The sequence below is a fragment of the Oncorhynchus keta genome, chromosome 19 (genome assembly GCF_023373465.1).
Source record: "Oncorhynchus keta strain PuntledgeMale-10-30-2019 chromosome 19, Oket_V2, whole genome shotgun sequence".
In the NCBI taxonomy this organism is placed as follows: domain Eukaryota; kingdom Metazoa; phylum Chordata; class Actinopteri; order Salmoniformes; family Salmonidae; genus Oncorhynchus; species Oncorhynchus keta.
The window spans coordinates 7451569-7466005 of NC_068439.1; the positions used below are offsets into that span (position 1 = coordinate 7451569).

The following is a 14437-nucleotide window of genomic DNA, read 5'->3' on the forward strand; positions in this document are numbered from 1 at the left end:
TATATGGAGAGGAGAGGAAGGTCAGTGTATATAGTGAGGAGAGGAAGGTCAGTGTATATGGTGGGAGAGGAAGGTCAGTGTATATGGTGAGGAAGGTCAGTGTATATGGTGAGGAAGGTCAGAGAGGAAGGTCAGTGTATATGGTGAGGTCAGTGTAGGAGGGTGAGGAAGGTCAGTGTATATGGTGGTCAGTATATGGTGAGGAAGGTCAAGGTCAGTGTATATGGTGAGAGGAGAGGAAGGTCAAGGTCAGTGTATATGGTGAGGAAGGTCAGTGTATATGGTCAGTGTATATGGTAGAGAGGAAGGTCAGTGTATATGGAGAGGAGAGAAGGTCAGTGTATATGGTGGGGAGAGGAAGGTCAGTGTATATGGTGAGGAGAGGAAGGTCAGTGTATATGGTGAGGAAGGTCAGTGTATATGGTGAGAGGAAGGTCAGTGTATATGGTGAGGAGAGGAAGGTCAGTGTATATGGAGAGGAGAGGAAGGTCAGTGTATATGGTAGGGGAGAGGAAGGTCAGTGTATATGGAGAGGAAGGTCAGTGTATATGGTGAGGAGAGGAAGGTCAGTGTATATGGTGAGAGAGGGGGAGGGAAGGTCAGTGTATATGGTGAGGAGAGGAAGGTCAGTGTATATGGAGGAGAGGAAGGTCAGTGTATATGGTGGGGATGGTCAGTGTATATGGGCAGAGGAGAGGAAGGTCAGTGTATATGGTGGGGAGAGAGGGAAGGTCAGTGTATATGGTGGGGAGAGGAAGGTCAGTGTATATGGTGAGGAGAGGAAGGTCAGTGTATATGGTGAGAGAGGAAGGTCAGTGTATATGGTGAGGAAGGAGAGGTAGAAGAGGAAGGTCAGTGTATATGGTGAGGAGAGGAAGGTCAGTGTATATGGTAGAGAGAGGAAGGTCAGTGTATATGGTGGGGAGAGGAAGGTCAGTGTATATGGTGAGGAGAGGAAGGTCAGTGTATATGGTAGAGGAGAGGAAGGTCAGTGTATATGGAGAGGGAAGGTCAGTGTATATGGTGGGGAGAGGAAGGTCAGTGTATATGGTGAGGAGAGGAAGGTCAGTGTATATGGTGAGGAAGGGTCAGATATGGTGAGGAAGGTCAGTGTATATGGTGGGGAGAGGAAGGTCAGTGTATATGGTGGGGAGAGGAAGGTCAGTGTATATGGTGAGGAGAGGAAGGTCAGTGTATATGTGGAGAGGAAGGTCAGTGTATATGGAGAGGAGAGGAAGGTCAGTGTATATGGTGGGAGAAGGTCAGGAAGGTCAGTGTATATGGTGAGAGAGAGGAAGGTCAGTGTATGGTCAGTGTATATAGGAAGGAAGAGAGGAAGGTCAGTGTATATGGTAGAGGAAGGTCAGTGTAGGAAGGTCAGTGTATATGGTGAGGAGAGGAAGGTCAGTGTATATGGAGGGAGAGGAAGGTCAGTGTATATGGTGAGGAGAGGAAGGTCAGTGTATATGGTGAGGAGAGGAAGGTCAGTGTATATGGTGGGGAGAGGAAGGTCAGTGTATATGGTGGGGAGAGGGAAGGTCAGTGTATATGGTAGAGGAAGGAAGGTCAGTGTATATGGTCAGTGTATATGGTGAGGAGGGAAAGGTCAGTGTATATGGAGAGGAGAGGAAGGTCAGTGTATATGGGGAGAGGAAGGTCAGTGTATATGGTGAGGAGAGGAAGGTCAGTGTATATGGTGGGGAGAGGAAGGTCAGTGTATATGGTGGGGAGAGGAAGGTCAGTGTATATGGTGGGGAGAGGAAGGTCAGGGTGGAGAGGAAGGTCAGTGTATATGGTGAGAGAGGAAGGTCAGTGTATATGGAGAGGAGAGGAAGGTCAGTGTATATGGTGGGGAAGGAAGGTCAGTGTATATGGAGAGGAGAGAGGAAAGGTCAGTGTATATGGTAGAGGAAGGTCAGTGTATATGGAGGGAGGTCAGGTGTATATGGTGAGAGGAAGGTCAGTGTATATGGTGAGAGAGGAAGGTCAGTGTATATGGTGGGGAGAGGAAGGTCAGTGTATATGGTGAGGAGGGAAGGTCAGTGTATATGGTAGAGAGAGGAAGGTCAGTGTATATGGTGGGGAGAGGAAGGTCAGTGTATATGGTAGGGGAGAGGAAGGTCAGTGTATATGGTAGAGAGAGGAAGGTCAGTGTATATAGGAAGGTCAGGAGAGGAAGGTCAGTGTGTATATGGTGAGGGAGAGGAAGGTCAGTGTATATGGTAGAGAGAGGAAGGTCAGTGTATATGGTGAGAGAGGAAGGTCAGTGTATATGGAGAGAGGAAGGTCAGTGTATATGGTGAGGAAGGTCAGTGTATATAGGGAAGGTCAGTGAGAGAGGAAGGTCAGTGTATATATGTGAGGAGAGGAAGGTCAGTGTATATGGTAGAGAGGAAGGTCAGTGTATATGGTGGGGAGAGGAAGGTCAGTGTATATGGTGGGAGAGGAAGGTCAGTGTATATGGTGAGAGAGGAAGGTCAGTGTATATAGTGGGAGAGGAAGGTCAGTGTATATGGTAGAGGAGGAAGGTCAGTGTATATGGTGAGGAGAGGAAGGTCAGTGTATATGGTGAGGAGAGGAAGGTCAGTGTATATGGTGGGAGAGAGGAAGGTCAGTGTATATGGTGAGGAGAGGAAGGTCAGTGTATATAGTGGGGAGAGGAAGGTCAGTGTATATGGTGGGGAGAGGAGGAAGGTCAGTGTATATGGAGGAGGAAGGTCAGTGTATATGGTGGGAGAGGAAGGTCAGTGTATATGGTAGGGAGAGGAAGGTCAGTGTATATGGGGGAGAGGAAGGTCAGTGTATATGGTGGAGAGGAAGGTCAGTGTATATGGAGAGGAAGGTCAGTGTATATGGTGAGGAGAGGAAGGTCAGTGTATATGGTGGGGAGAGGAAGGTCAGTGTATATGGTGGGGAGAGGAAGGTCAGTGTATATGGTAGAGAGAGGAAGGTCAGTGTATATGGTGGGGAGAGGAAGGTCAGTGTATATGGTGGGGAGAGGAAGGTCAGTGTATATGGTGAGGAGAGGAAGGTCAGTGTATATGGTGGGGAGAGGAAGGTCAGTGTATATGGTAGAGAGAGGAAGGTCAGTGTATATGGTAGAGAGAGGAAGGTCAGTGTATATGGTGAGAGGAAGGTCAGTGTATATGGTAGAGAGAGGAAGGTCAGTGTATATGGTGGGGAGAGGAAGGTCAGTGTATATGGTGGGGAGAGGAAGGTCAGTGTATATGGTGGGGAGAGGAAGGTCAGTGTATATGGTGAGGAGAGGAAGGTCAGTGTATATGGTAGAGAGAGGAAGGTCAGTGTATATGGAGAGGAAGGTCAGTGTATATGGTGAGGAGAGGAAGGTCAGTGTATATGGTGAGGAGAGGAAGGTCAGTGTATATGGTGAGGAAGGTCAGTGTATATGGTGAGGAAGGTCAGTGTATATGGTGAGGAATGTCAGTGTATATGGAGAGGAGAGGAAGGTCAGTGTATATGGTAGAGAGAGGAAGGTCAGTGAAGGAGAGAGGGAAGGTCAGTGTATATGGTGAGGAGAGGAAGGTCAGTGTATATGGTGAGGAGAGGAAGGTCAGTGTATATGGTGAGGAGAGGAAGGTCAGTGTATATGGTGAGGAGAGGAAGGTCAGTGTATATGGTGAGGAGAGGAAGGTCAGTGTATATGGTGAGGAGAGGAAGGTCAGTGTATATGGTGAGGAGAGGAAGGTCAATGTATATGGTAGAGAGAGGAAGGTCAGTGTATATGGTGAGGAGAGGAAGGTCAGTGTATATGGTGAGGAGAGGAAGGTCAGTGTATATGGTGGGGAGAGGAAGGTCAGTGTATATGGTGAGGAGAGGAAGGTCAGTGTATATGGTGAGGAGAGGAAGGTCAGTGTATATGGTGGAGAGAGGAAGGTCAGTGTATATGGTGGGGAGAGGAAGGTCAGTGTATATGGTGGAGAGAGGAAGGTCAGTGTATATGGTAGAGAGAGGAAGGTCAGTGTATATGGTGAGGAGAGGAAGGTCAGTGTATATGGTGAGGAGAGGAAGGTCAGTGTATATGGTGGGGAGAGGAAGGTCAGTGTATATGGTAGAGAGAGGAAGGTCAGTGTATATGGTGGGGAGAGGAAGGTCAGTGTATATGGTGGGGAGAGGAAGGTCAGTGTATATGGAGAGGAGAGGAAGGTCAGTGTATATGGTGAGGAGAGGAAGGTCAGTGTATATGGAGGGAGAGGAAGGTCAGTGTATATGGTGAGGAGAGGAAGGTCAGTGTATATGGTGGAGAGAGGAAGGTCAGTGTATATGGTGGGGAGAGGAAGGTCAGTGTATATGGTGGGGAGAGGAAGGTCAGTGTATATGGTGAGGAGAGGAAGGTCAGTGTATATGGTGGGGAGAGGAAGGTCAGTGTATATGGTGGGGAGAGGAAGGTCAGTGTATATGGTGGGGAGAGGAAGGTCAGTGTATATGGTGGGGAGAGGAAGGTCAGTGTATATGGAGAGGAGAGGAAGGTCAGTGTATATGGTGGGGAGAGGAAGGTCAGTGTATATGGAGAGGAGAGGAAGGTCAGTGTATATGGTGAGGGAGAGGAAGGTCAGTGTATATGGTGAGAGGAAGGTCAGTGTATATGGTGAGGAGAGGAAGGTCAGTGTATATGGTGGGGAGAGGAAGGTCAGTGTATATGGTGGGGAGAGGAAGGTCAGTGTATATGGTAGAGAGAGGAAGGTCAGTGTATATGGTGGGGAGAGGAAGGTCAGTGTATATGGTGAGGAGAGGAAGGTCAGTGTATATGGTAGAGAGAGGAAGGTCAGTGTATATGGTGGGGAGAGGAAGGTCAGTGTATATGGTGGAGAGAGGAAGGTCAGTGTATATGGTGGGGAGGAAGGTCAGTGTATATGGTGAGGAGAGGAAGGTCAGTGTATATGGTAGAGAGAGGAAGGTCAGTGTATATGGAGAGGAAGGTCAGTGTATATGGTGAGGAGAGGAAGGTCAGTGTATATGGTGAGGAGAGGAAGGTCAGTGTATATGGAGAGGAAGGTCAGTGTATATGGAGAGGAAGGTCAGTGTATATGGAGAGGAGAGGAAGTCAGTGTATATGGAGAGGAGAGGAAGGTCAGTGTATATGGTGGGGAGAGGAAGGTCAGTGTATATGGAGAGGAAGGTCAGTGTATATGGTGAGGAGAGGAAGGTCAGTGTATATGGTGAGGAGAGGAAGGTCAGTGTATATGGTGAGGAGAGGAAGGTCAGTGTATATGGTGAGGAGAGGAAGGTCAGTGTATATGGTGAGGAGAGGAAGGTCAGTGTATATGGTGAGGAGAGGAAGGTCAGTGTATATGGTGAGGAGAGGAAGGTCAATGTATATGGTAGAGAGAGGAAGGTCAGTGTATATGGTGAGGGAGGGAAGGTCAGTGTATATGGTGAGGAGAGGAAGGTCAGTGTATATGGTGGGGAGAGGAAGGTCAGTGTATATGGTGAGAGAGGAAGGTCAGTGTATATGGTGAGGAGAGGAAGGTCAATGTATATGGTGGAGAGAGGAAGGTCAGTGTATATGGTGGGGAGAGGAAGGTCAGTGTATATAGTGGAGAGAGGAAGGTCAGTGTATATGGTAGAGAGAGGAAGGTCAGTGTATATGGTGAGGAGAGGAAGGTCAGTGTATATGGTAGAGAGAGGAAGGTCAGTGTATATGGTGGGAGAGGAAGGTCAGTGTATATGGTAGAGAGAGGAAGGTCAGTGTATATGGTGGGGAGAGGAAGGTCAGTGTATATGGTGGGGAGAGGAAGGTCAGTGTATATGGAGAGGAGAGGAAGGTCAGTGTATATGGTGAGGAGAGGAAGGTCAGTGTATATGGAGAGGAGAGGAAGGTCAGTGTATATGGTGAGGAGAGGAAGGTCAGTGTATATGGTGGGGAGAGGAAGGTCAGTGTATATGGTGGGGAGAGGAAGGTCAGTGTATATGGTGGGGAGAGGAAGGTCAGTGTATATGGAGAGGAGAGGAAGGTCAGTGTATATGGTGGGGAGAGGAAGGTCAGTGTATATGGTGGGGAGAGGAAGGTCAGTGTATATGGTGGGGAGAGGAAGGTCAGTGTATATGGTGGGAGAGGAAGGTCAGTGTATATGGAGAGGAGAGGAAGGTCAGTGTATATGGTGGGGAGAGGAAGGTCAGTGTATATGGAGTGGAGAGGAAGGAGAGGAAGGTCAGTGTATATGGAGAGGAGAGGAAGGTCAGTGTATATGGAGAGGGAAGGTCAGTGTATATGGTGAGGAGAGGAAGGTCAGTGTATATGGAGAGGAGAGGAAGGTCAGTGTATATGGAGAGGAGAGGAAGGTCAGTGTATATGGTAGAGAGGAAGGTCAGTGTATATGGTGGGGAGAGGAAGGTCAGTGTATATGGAGAGGAGAGGAAGGTCAGTGTATATGGTAGAGGAGAGGAAGGTCAGTGTATATGGTGGGGAGAGGAAGGTCAGTGTATATGGAGAGGAGAGGAAGGTCAGTGTATATGGTGGGGAGAGGAAGGTCAGTGTATATGGTGGGGAGAGGAAGGTCAGTGTATATGGAGAGGAGAGGAAGGTCAGTGTATATGGTAGAGAGAGGAAGGTCAGTGTATATGGTGGGGAGAGGAAGGTCAGTGTATATGGTAGAGAGAGGAAGGTCAGTGTATATGGAGAGGAAGGTCAGTGTATATGGAGAGGAAGGTCAGTGTATATGGTGAGGAGAGGAAGGTCAGTGTATATGGTGGGGAGAGGAAGGTCAGTGTATATGGTAGAGAGAGGAAGGTCACTTGATATGGTGGGGAGAGGAAGGTCAGTGTATATGGTAGAGAGAGGAAGGTCAGTGTATATGGTGGGGAGAGGAAGGTCAGTGTATATGGTGAGGAGAGGAAGGTCAGTGTATATGGTGAGGAGAGGAAGGTCAGTGTATATGGTAGAGAGAGGAAGGTCAGTGTATATGGAGAGGAAGGTCAGTGTATATGGTGGGGAGAGGAAGGTCAGTGTATATGGTGGGGAGAGGAAGGTCAGTGTATATGGTGAGGAGAGGAAGGTCAGTGTATATGGTGGGGAGAGGAAGGTCAGTGTATATGGTGGGGAGAGGAAGGTCAGTGTATATGGTAGAGAGAGGAAGGTCAGTGTATATGGTAGCTAGAGGAAGGTCAGTGTATATAGTGGGAGAGGAAGGTCAGTGTATATGGTAGATAGATGAAGGTCAGTGTATATAGTGGGGAGAGGAAGGTCAGTGTATATAGTGGGGAGAGGAAGGTCAGTGTATATAGTGGGGAGAGGAAGGTCAGTGTATATGGTGGGGAGAGGAAGGTCAGTGTATATAGTGGGGAGAGGAAGGTCAGTGTATATGGTAGAGAGAGGAAGGTCAGTGTATATGGTAGAGAGAGGAAGGTCAGTGTATATAGTGGGGAGAGGAAGGTCAGTGTATATGGTGAGAGAAGGTCAGTGTATATAGTGGGGAGAGGAAGGTCAGTGTATATGGTAGAGAGAGGAAGGTCAGTGTATATGGTGAGGAGAGGAAGGTCAGTGTATATGGTGAGGAGAGGAAGGTCAGTGTATATGGTGGGGAGAGGAAGGTCAGTGTATATGGTGGGGAGAGGAAGGTCAGTGTATATGGTGGGGAGAGGAAGGTCAGTGTATATGGTAGAGAGAGGAAGGTCAGTGTATATGGTGGGGAGAGGAAGGTCAGTGTATATGGTGGGGAGAGGAAGGTCAGTGTATATGGTGGGGAGAGGAAGGTCAGTGTATATGGAGAGGAAGGTCAGTGTATATGGAGAGGAAGGTCAGTGTATATGGTGAGGAGAGGAAGGTCAGTGTATATGGTGGGGAGAGGAAGGTCAGTGTATATGGTGAGGAGAGGAAGGTCAGTGTATATGGTGGGGAGAGGAAGGTCAGTGTCTGGCAGTGGGATGCTATGGAGTGAGATGGAACTGGGCTGACTTTCTGATGATTTTCTCATTGATTAAACATTTGATCTCAATACAGATTTCTGTTCCCAAATTATTTTACAAACAGAGTGGACTCCCTTTGCCAAAGTTTAAAAACATTTTTCAATGTTTAGAGGCAGTGCGGGGGCGAATTGATTTATTGCATATGCGCACCTCAGACTAGGCATTCCCTAACATAAATATACAAATACATGCTAGAACGTGCCAATAGGATCCTGCCAGCTCATGCTTGATAACTTAATGTCTAAATCTTTTCTACCACAAGGTCTCAGACTCCAACATGGAAGAAAGAAACATGTGAAGACAGAGAAACTATAGAACTGTAGAACTGTAGAACTATAGAACTGTAGAACTGTAGAACTATAGAACTATAGAACTGTAGAACTGTAGAACTATAGAACTGTAGAACTATAGAACTGTAGAACTGTAGACAGAGACAGAGTTGTTGATTTCTATTGTTACTTGAAATAGACAATACCGTTTTTCTAAATTAGCTACCTATGCTACTCACTAGTCTCTACTATCTAGGCTACTCACTAGTCTCTACTATCTATGCTACTCACTAGTCTCTACTATATAGGCTACTCACTAGTCTCTACTATCTAGGCTACTCACTAGTCTCTACTATCTAGGCTACTCACTAGTCTCTACTATCTAGGCTACTCACTAGTCTCTACTATCTAGGCTACTCACTAGTCTCTACTATCTAGGCTACTCACTAGTCTCTACTATCTAGGCTACTCACTAGTCTATACTATCTAGGCTACTCACTAGTCTATACTATCTAGGCTACTCACTAGTCTCTACTATCTAGGCTACTCACTAGTCTATACTGTCTAGGCTACTCACTAGTCTCTACGATCTAGGCTACTCACTAGTCTCTACTATCTAGGCTACTCACTAGTCTCTACTATCTAGGCTACTCACTAGTCTATACTATCTAGGCTACTCACTAGTCTCTACTATCTAGGCTACTCACTAGTCTCTACGATCTAGGCTACTCACTAGTCTCTACTATCTAGGCTACTCACTAGTCTCTACTATCTAGGCTACTCACTAGTCTCTACTATCTAGGCTACTCACTAGTCTATACTATCTAGGCTACTCACTAGTCTATACTATCTAGGCTACTCACTAGTCTATACTATCTAGGCTACTCACTAGTCTATACTATCTAGGCTACTCACCATTCTATACTATCTAGGCTACTCACTAGTCTCTACTATCTAGGCTACTCACTAGTCTCTACTATCTAGGCTACTCACTAGTCTATAATGTCTAGGCTACTCACTAGTCTCTATGATCTAGGCTACTCACTAGTCTCTACTATCTAGGCTACTCACTAGTCTATACTATCTAGGCTACTCACTAGTCTATACTATCTAGGCTACTCACTAGTCTATACTATCTAGGCTACTCACCATTCTATACTATCTAGGCTACTCACCATTCTATACTATCTAGGCTACTCAATAGTCTCTACTATCTAGGCTACTCACTAGTCTCTACTATCTAGGCTACTCACTAGTCTCTACGATCTAGGCTACTCACTAGTATCTACTATCTAGGCTACTCACTAGTCTCTACTATCTAGGCTACTCACTAGTCTCTACTATCTAGGCTACTCACTAGTCTCTACGATCTAGGCTACTCACTAGTCTCTACTATCTAGGCTACTCACTAGTCTCTACGATCTAGGCTACTCACCATTCTATACTATCTAGGCTACTCACCATTCTATACTATCTAGGCTACTCACCATACTATAGACTACAGATTTGAGTCACAAGGAGAATACTTATTTTTATTTTATATCTATATTAAATCTAATCTAATTATCAATATAACGATAAAAAATCCTGATGATTTTGTAATACATTTTTAGGTATTTTAATATGTTGCAAATAAGGTTGACTAAAGTCGAAGCTCATCTATTGTTTGTAGGTATTGTCACTTGTTAATGAGCAATAGGTCTAAGTAGTTAAATAGAAGTTGACTAAAGTCAAAGCTCATCTATTGTTTGTAGGTATTGTCACTTGTTAATTTTTTATTTATTTATTTTAACAGGCAAGTCAGTTAAGAACACATTCTTATTTTCAATGACAGCCTGGGAACAGTGGGTTAATTGCCTGTTCAGGGGCAGAACGACAGATTTGTACCTTGTCAGCTCAGGGGTTTGAACTCACAACCTTCCAGTTACTAGTCCAACACTCTAACCACTAGGCTACGCTGAGCAATAGGTCTAAGTAATTAAATAGATGTTGCTCTATCCTGTGTAACAGCTAGTAATAACATTATATTTCTGCTGATATTACCTGTCCTCTGTGGTGTATGTACTCCTGCCTTCATGTATCACTTGCTAGCCACATTTCACTGTCAATATAGGACACACCTCAAAACTGCTTAGAAAACAAAACAAATGATTCTTCTTCTTCTCTGGTATTATGGCAGTTCAGCAAAACAAACGTTAAAGATGCGTGCCGCCACCTACTGTACGGGTAACTACATTGTCTTTAGGGAAACATAAACACTTGTGTGTTTGTTTATCACTTGCATGGTGCTTTTAGAAGCTGTGCTATACTTTGAAATAGTGTATTTCTCGTATTAGATCCGTTTTCGTAAAGCTCAACCAAGTTAACTCAGACGGATCGCTTTATTTTCGGGGTGGGGCAAGTGCTAGCAACAACGTCGACCGGAGATATATTTTGAACAGTGCACATTCATGGTTGAGTAATTAGAGTCTATTGGGCATAATCTCTCAGACACCCAGCGCATCCACGAGGGACCCCAACCTTTGTCACAGTTGTTAAATGAATCGGATGCAGCTGAGAAGAAGCGAAAACAATAAGCGGGTGAATTTAGTGGAAACCTGCCCATTTCTATTTATGCATTCGTTGTTAAACTTCTGTAATTACAGACCGTATTTACTACCAAATATATTGGTATTATTGCACTGTGAATGGTTACAGTTTAACTCCAATACTTGTTAAGTGGAATTGTTGAAGGAATTTAACAATTCATATATGTGTTCATTAACCAATTCAATTTAAATCACTCTGTCTGTTTCTAAGAATTTGTAAGATCCTTATTTGCATAAAATAGACAGAGACCAGTCTACCAAGATTAGCCAATAGCGTTTATTCTCGAGAGCGCTGCTCATAATACCACGTGCATTAGTTTATATACCTCACATTTCATCATAAATGTCTCTCCTCCTCTCAGATACAATGGCAATATAGTTCACAAGCCATCCCACATTGTCTGCCACCTGTTAAACAATCTACGACAAGCCCAAGGTCTCTCCCCTCCCTGGGTAGAGACAGGATGTCCTGGAAGGAACACAGTATTCCAGCCGGTCTGACGATAGCTCCATTCGTTTCTAACAAGGAACAGAAAGTCCTTGTTCTAATTCTTGACTAAAACTACTATATTCAGTATTATGATTATAATAAGATTCATACATCCATACAGTAACATAGTAGTATTCTGTTTAGTTATAGTTCTAAGTTACATGTATACATCAGTTAGTCATTATTCATAAAAATCCCATAACAGTAATGACTTACGCAATAAGGATCCTCTAAAAGGAAGCGTCAACATTGATTGTTTAAATCATCGTGTGATTCCTTGTGTCTCTTGTTTATTTCCCCAGAGAGGAGACTTTGTGATGGGGAAAGGAAACAGTAAGCTGGCACCAGAGGTTCTGGATGACCTCACCAAGAGTACTGAGTTCAACGAGGCTGAGCTCAAGCAGTGGTACAAAGGCTTCCTCAAAGACTGTCCCACTGGTATACTGAACCTAGAGGAGTTCCAACAGCTATATGTGAAGGTGAGGGAGGGAGGGACTTAAAGACTGTCCCACTGGTATACTGAACCTAGAGGAGTTCCAACAGCTATATGTGAAGGTGAGGGAGGGAGGGACTTAAAGACTGTCCCACTGGTATACTGAACCTAGAGGAGTTCCAACAGCTATATGTGAAGGTGAGGGAGGGAGGGACTTAAAGACTGTCCCACTGGTATACTGAACCTAGAGGAGTTGGTGATTATTCGTAAGGAGAGAGGGGGACAAGTGGGTTGAAGAGGAAATAGCAGTGAATTGGTGGGGTGGTGGTGGGGGGGGGGGGCAAGAGAAACGATGGAGGACAGTGGTAGATGGCCTTCCTAAAGCGTTCCCGCTGTCATACTCAAAGCAAACTATCTAAAGGAAGAAAGTCATTTGGAGTAAAGGGATTATTTGGGGGTTGGTTTAGAATGTGCAACATCATCCATTCATATCTGCGTTCCAAATGGACCTCTATTACCTGTGTAGGACATTATCTTCGCCCACGGTGCCATTTGGGACTAAGTCTATTTGAATAACCTTCCAGTGACCAACAGTGTGTCACATTTATTTTTTTATTTTTCTCTCATGCAGTTCTTTCCGTACGGCGACGCGTCTAAGTTCGCCCAGCACGCCTTCCGGACCTTCGATAAGAACGGGGACGGGACCATCGACTTCCGGGAGTTTATCTGTGCTCTGTCAATCACCTCGAGGTACATGGGTGTGCACACACTCACTCACACACTCACACACACACTCAGTCACGCACTCACGCACACACTCACTCACACACTCACTCACACACTCAGTCACACACTCACACACTCACTCACACACTCAGTCACACACTCACACACTCACTCACACACACACACACACACACACACACACACACACACACACACACACACACACACACACACACACACACACACACACACACACACACACACACACACACACACCTGTGTATTTCTATTTGCCAGTTCTTTCCATCACCTCTAGGGGGACCTTTGAGCAGAAACTCAACTGGGCCTTCAACATGTACGACTTAGACGGAGACGGCAAGATCACACGCATGGAGATGCTGGAGATCATAGAGGTCTGTGTGTTTCTGTGTGTTTCTGTGTGTCTTTGAGTGTGCTTGTCTCCATACTTGTGTGTTTGCATGTGTGTGCGTCCATTTGTCTATGACAACTTACTTTGTGTGCATATTGCTCCAGCGAATGCCCCATTCCATCTTTACTGACCTCCTCTCTCTCTCTCTCTCTCTCTCTCTCTCTCTCTCTCTCTCTCTCTCTCTCTCTCTCTCAGGCAATCTACAAGATGGTTGGCACTGTGATAATGATGCGTATGAACGAGGATGGGCTGACTCCCCAGCAGCGCGTGGATAAGATCTTCTCCAAGATGGATAAAGATCACAACGATGAGATCACGCTGGAGGAGTTCAAAGAGGCAGCCAAGAGTGATCCCTCCATCGTCCTACTGCTACAGTGTGACATGCAGAAATAGAGGAGGGAGGTGGTGAGGGAGGGAGGAGGTGAGGGAGGGAGGAAGGAGGAGGGAGGAGGTGAGGGAGGGAGGGAGGAGAGGGAGGGAGGGAGGGGGGAGGTAGGAGGTGAGGGAGGGAGGAGTGATGAGGGAGGAGGGAGGGAGGTGAGGGAGGTAGGAGGTGAGTGAGGAGGGGGGGTGGCAAGTTTGACCTCTCATTGTACTATTTTTGCCAATTGATATTGGGGGGTCTCTATTTCTGCTATAGGATCTGCAGATGTATGGATGAGAGACTGGTAGGGTGAGAGAGTAGAGATGGAGGAGAGCAGGGTAGTGAGGGATGGAGAGACTGGCAGAGTGAGGGAGTAGAGAGATGGCGAGACTGGTAGAGTGAGGGAGTAGAGAGAGATGGCGAGCGGAAGGTTGTGGGACCAGACATTGTGACATAATAGAGACACTCTTGGAGGGGAGATGTGGGGGGAGAATGAGAGAGAGAGAGAGAGAGAGGGGAGAGAGAAAAATCAAATCAAATCCAATCAAACGGTATATGTCACATGCGCCTGAATACAACAGGTGCAGAACTTACCGTTATATTCTTACTTACAAGCACTTCATTAATCAAGAAATATATTTAATAAAATATTTACTAAATCAAATAAAGTTAAAACAAACAATTGAATCAAATGGTAACACAATAAATGTACATTGTAAATAGTCAGAGTGGCCATTGGATTAGCTTAGTTGTTCAGCAGTCTTATAGCTTTGGGGGTAGAAGCTGTTGAGGAGCCTCTTGGACCTAGACTTGGTGCTCCGGTAATGCTTGCCGTGCGGTAGCGGAGAGAACAGACTGTGACTAGGGTGACTGGAGTCTTGGTTTTTGGGGCCTTCCTCTGACACCGCCTGGTATATAGGTCCAGGGTGTTAGGAAGCTAGGCCTCAGTGATGTACTGGGCCGTTCGCACTACCCTCTGTATCAGGCGGTAATGCAACCGGTCAGAATGCTCTCGATGGTGTTGTCGCGCCCTCTTTACAACTGTTGTGGTGTGTTTGGACCATGATAGTTTGTTGGCGATGTGGACACACCACCTGGGGGAGGTGTGTCATGAAAGTACAGGATCCAGTTGCAGAGGGAGGTGTTTCGTCCCAGGGTCCTTAGCGTAATGATGAGCTTCGTGGGCACTATGGTGTTGAACGCTGAGCTGTCGT

General features: G+C 45.9%; 1 protein-coding gene across 1 annotated transcript in view; it reads left to right on the forward strand.

Moving 5' to 3' along the window:
• LOC127909613 (hippocalcin-like protein 4) overlaps positions 1 to 13255 on the forward strand; it is a 33515-nt gene extending 20260 nt beyond the window's left edge. The window contains exons 2-5 of the mRNA XM_052471770.1: positions 11573 to 11749; positions 12335 to 12453; positions 12746 to 12842; positions 13055 to 13255. Of these exons, the coding sequence (XP_052327730.1) occupies positions 11588 to 11749; positions 12335 to 12453; positions 12746 to 12842; positions 13055 to 13252 (576 nt within the window). The 5' untranslated portion in view covers positions 11573 to 11587 and the 3' untranslated portion in view covers positions 13253 to 13255. The remainder of the gene's footprint in view (positions 1 to 11572; positions 11750 to 12334; positions 12454 to 12745; positions 12843 to 13054) is intronic.
• The last annotated feature ends 1182 nt before the right edge of the window (positions 13256 to 14437 follow it).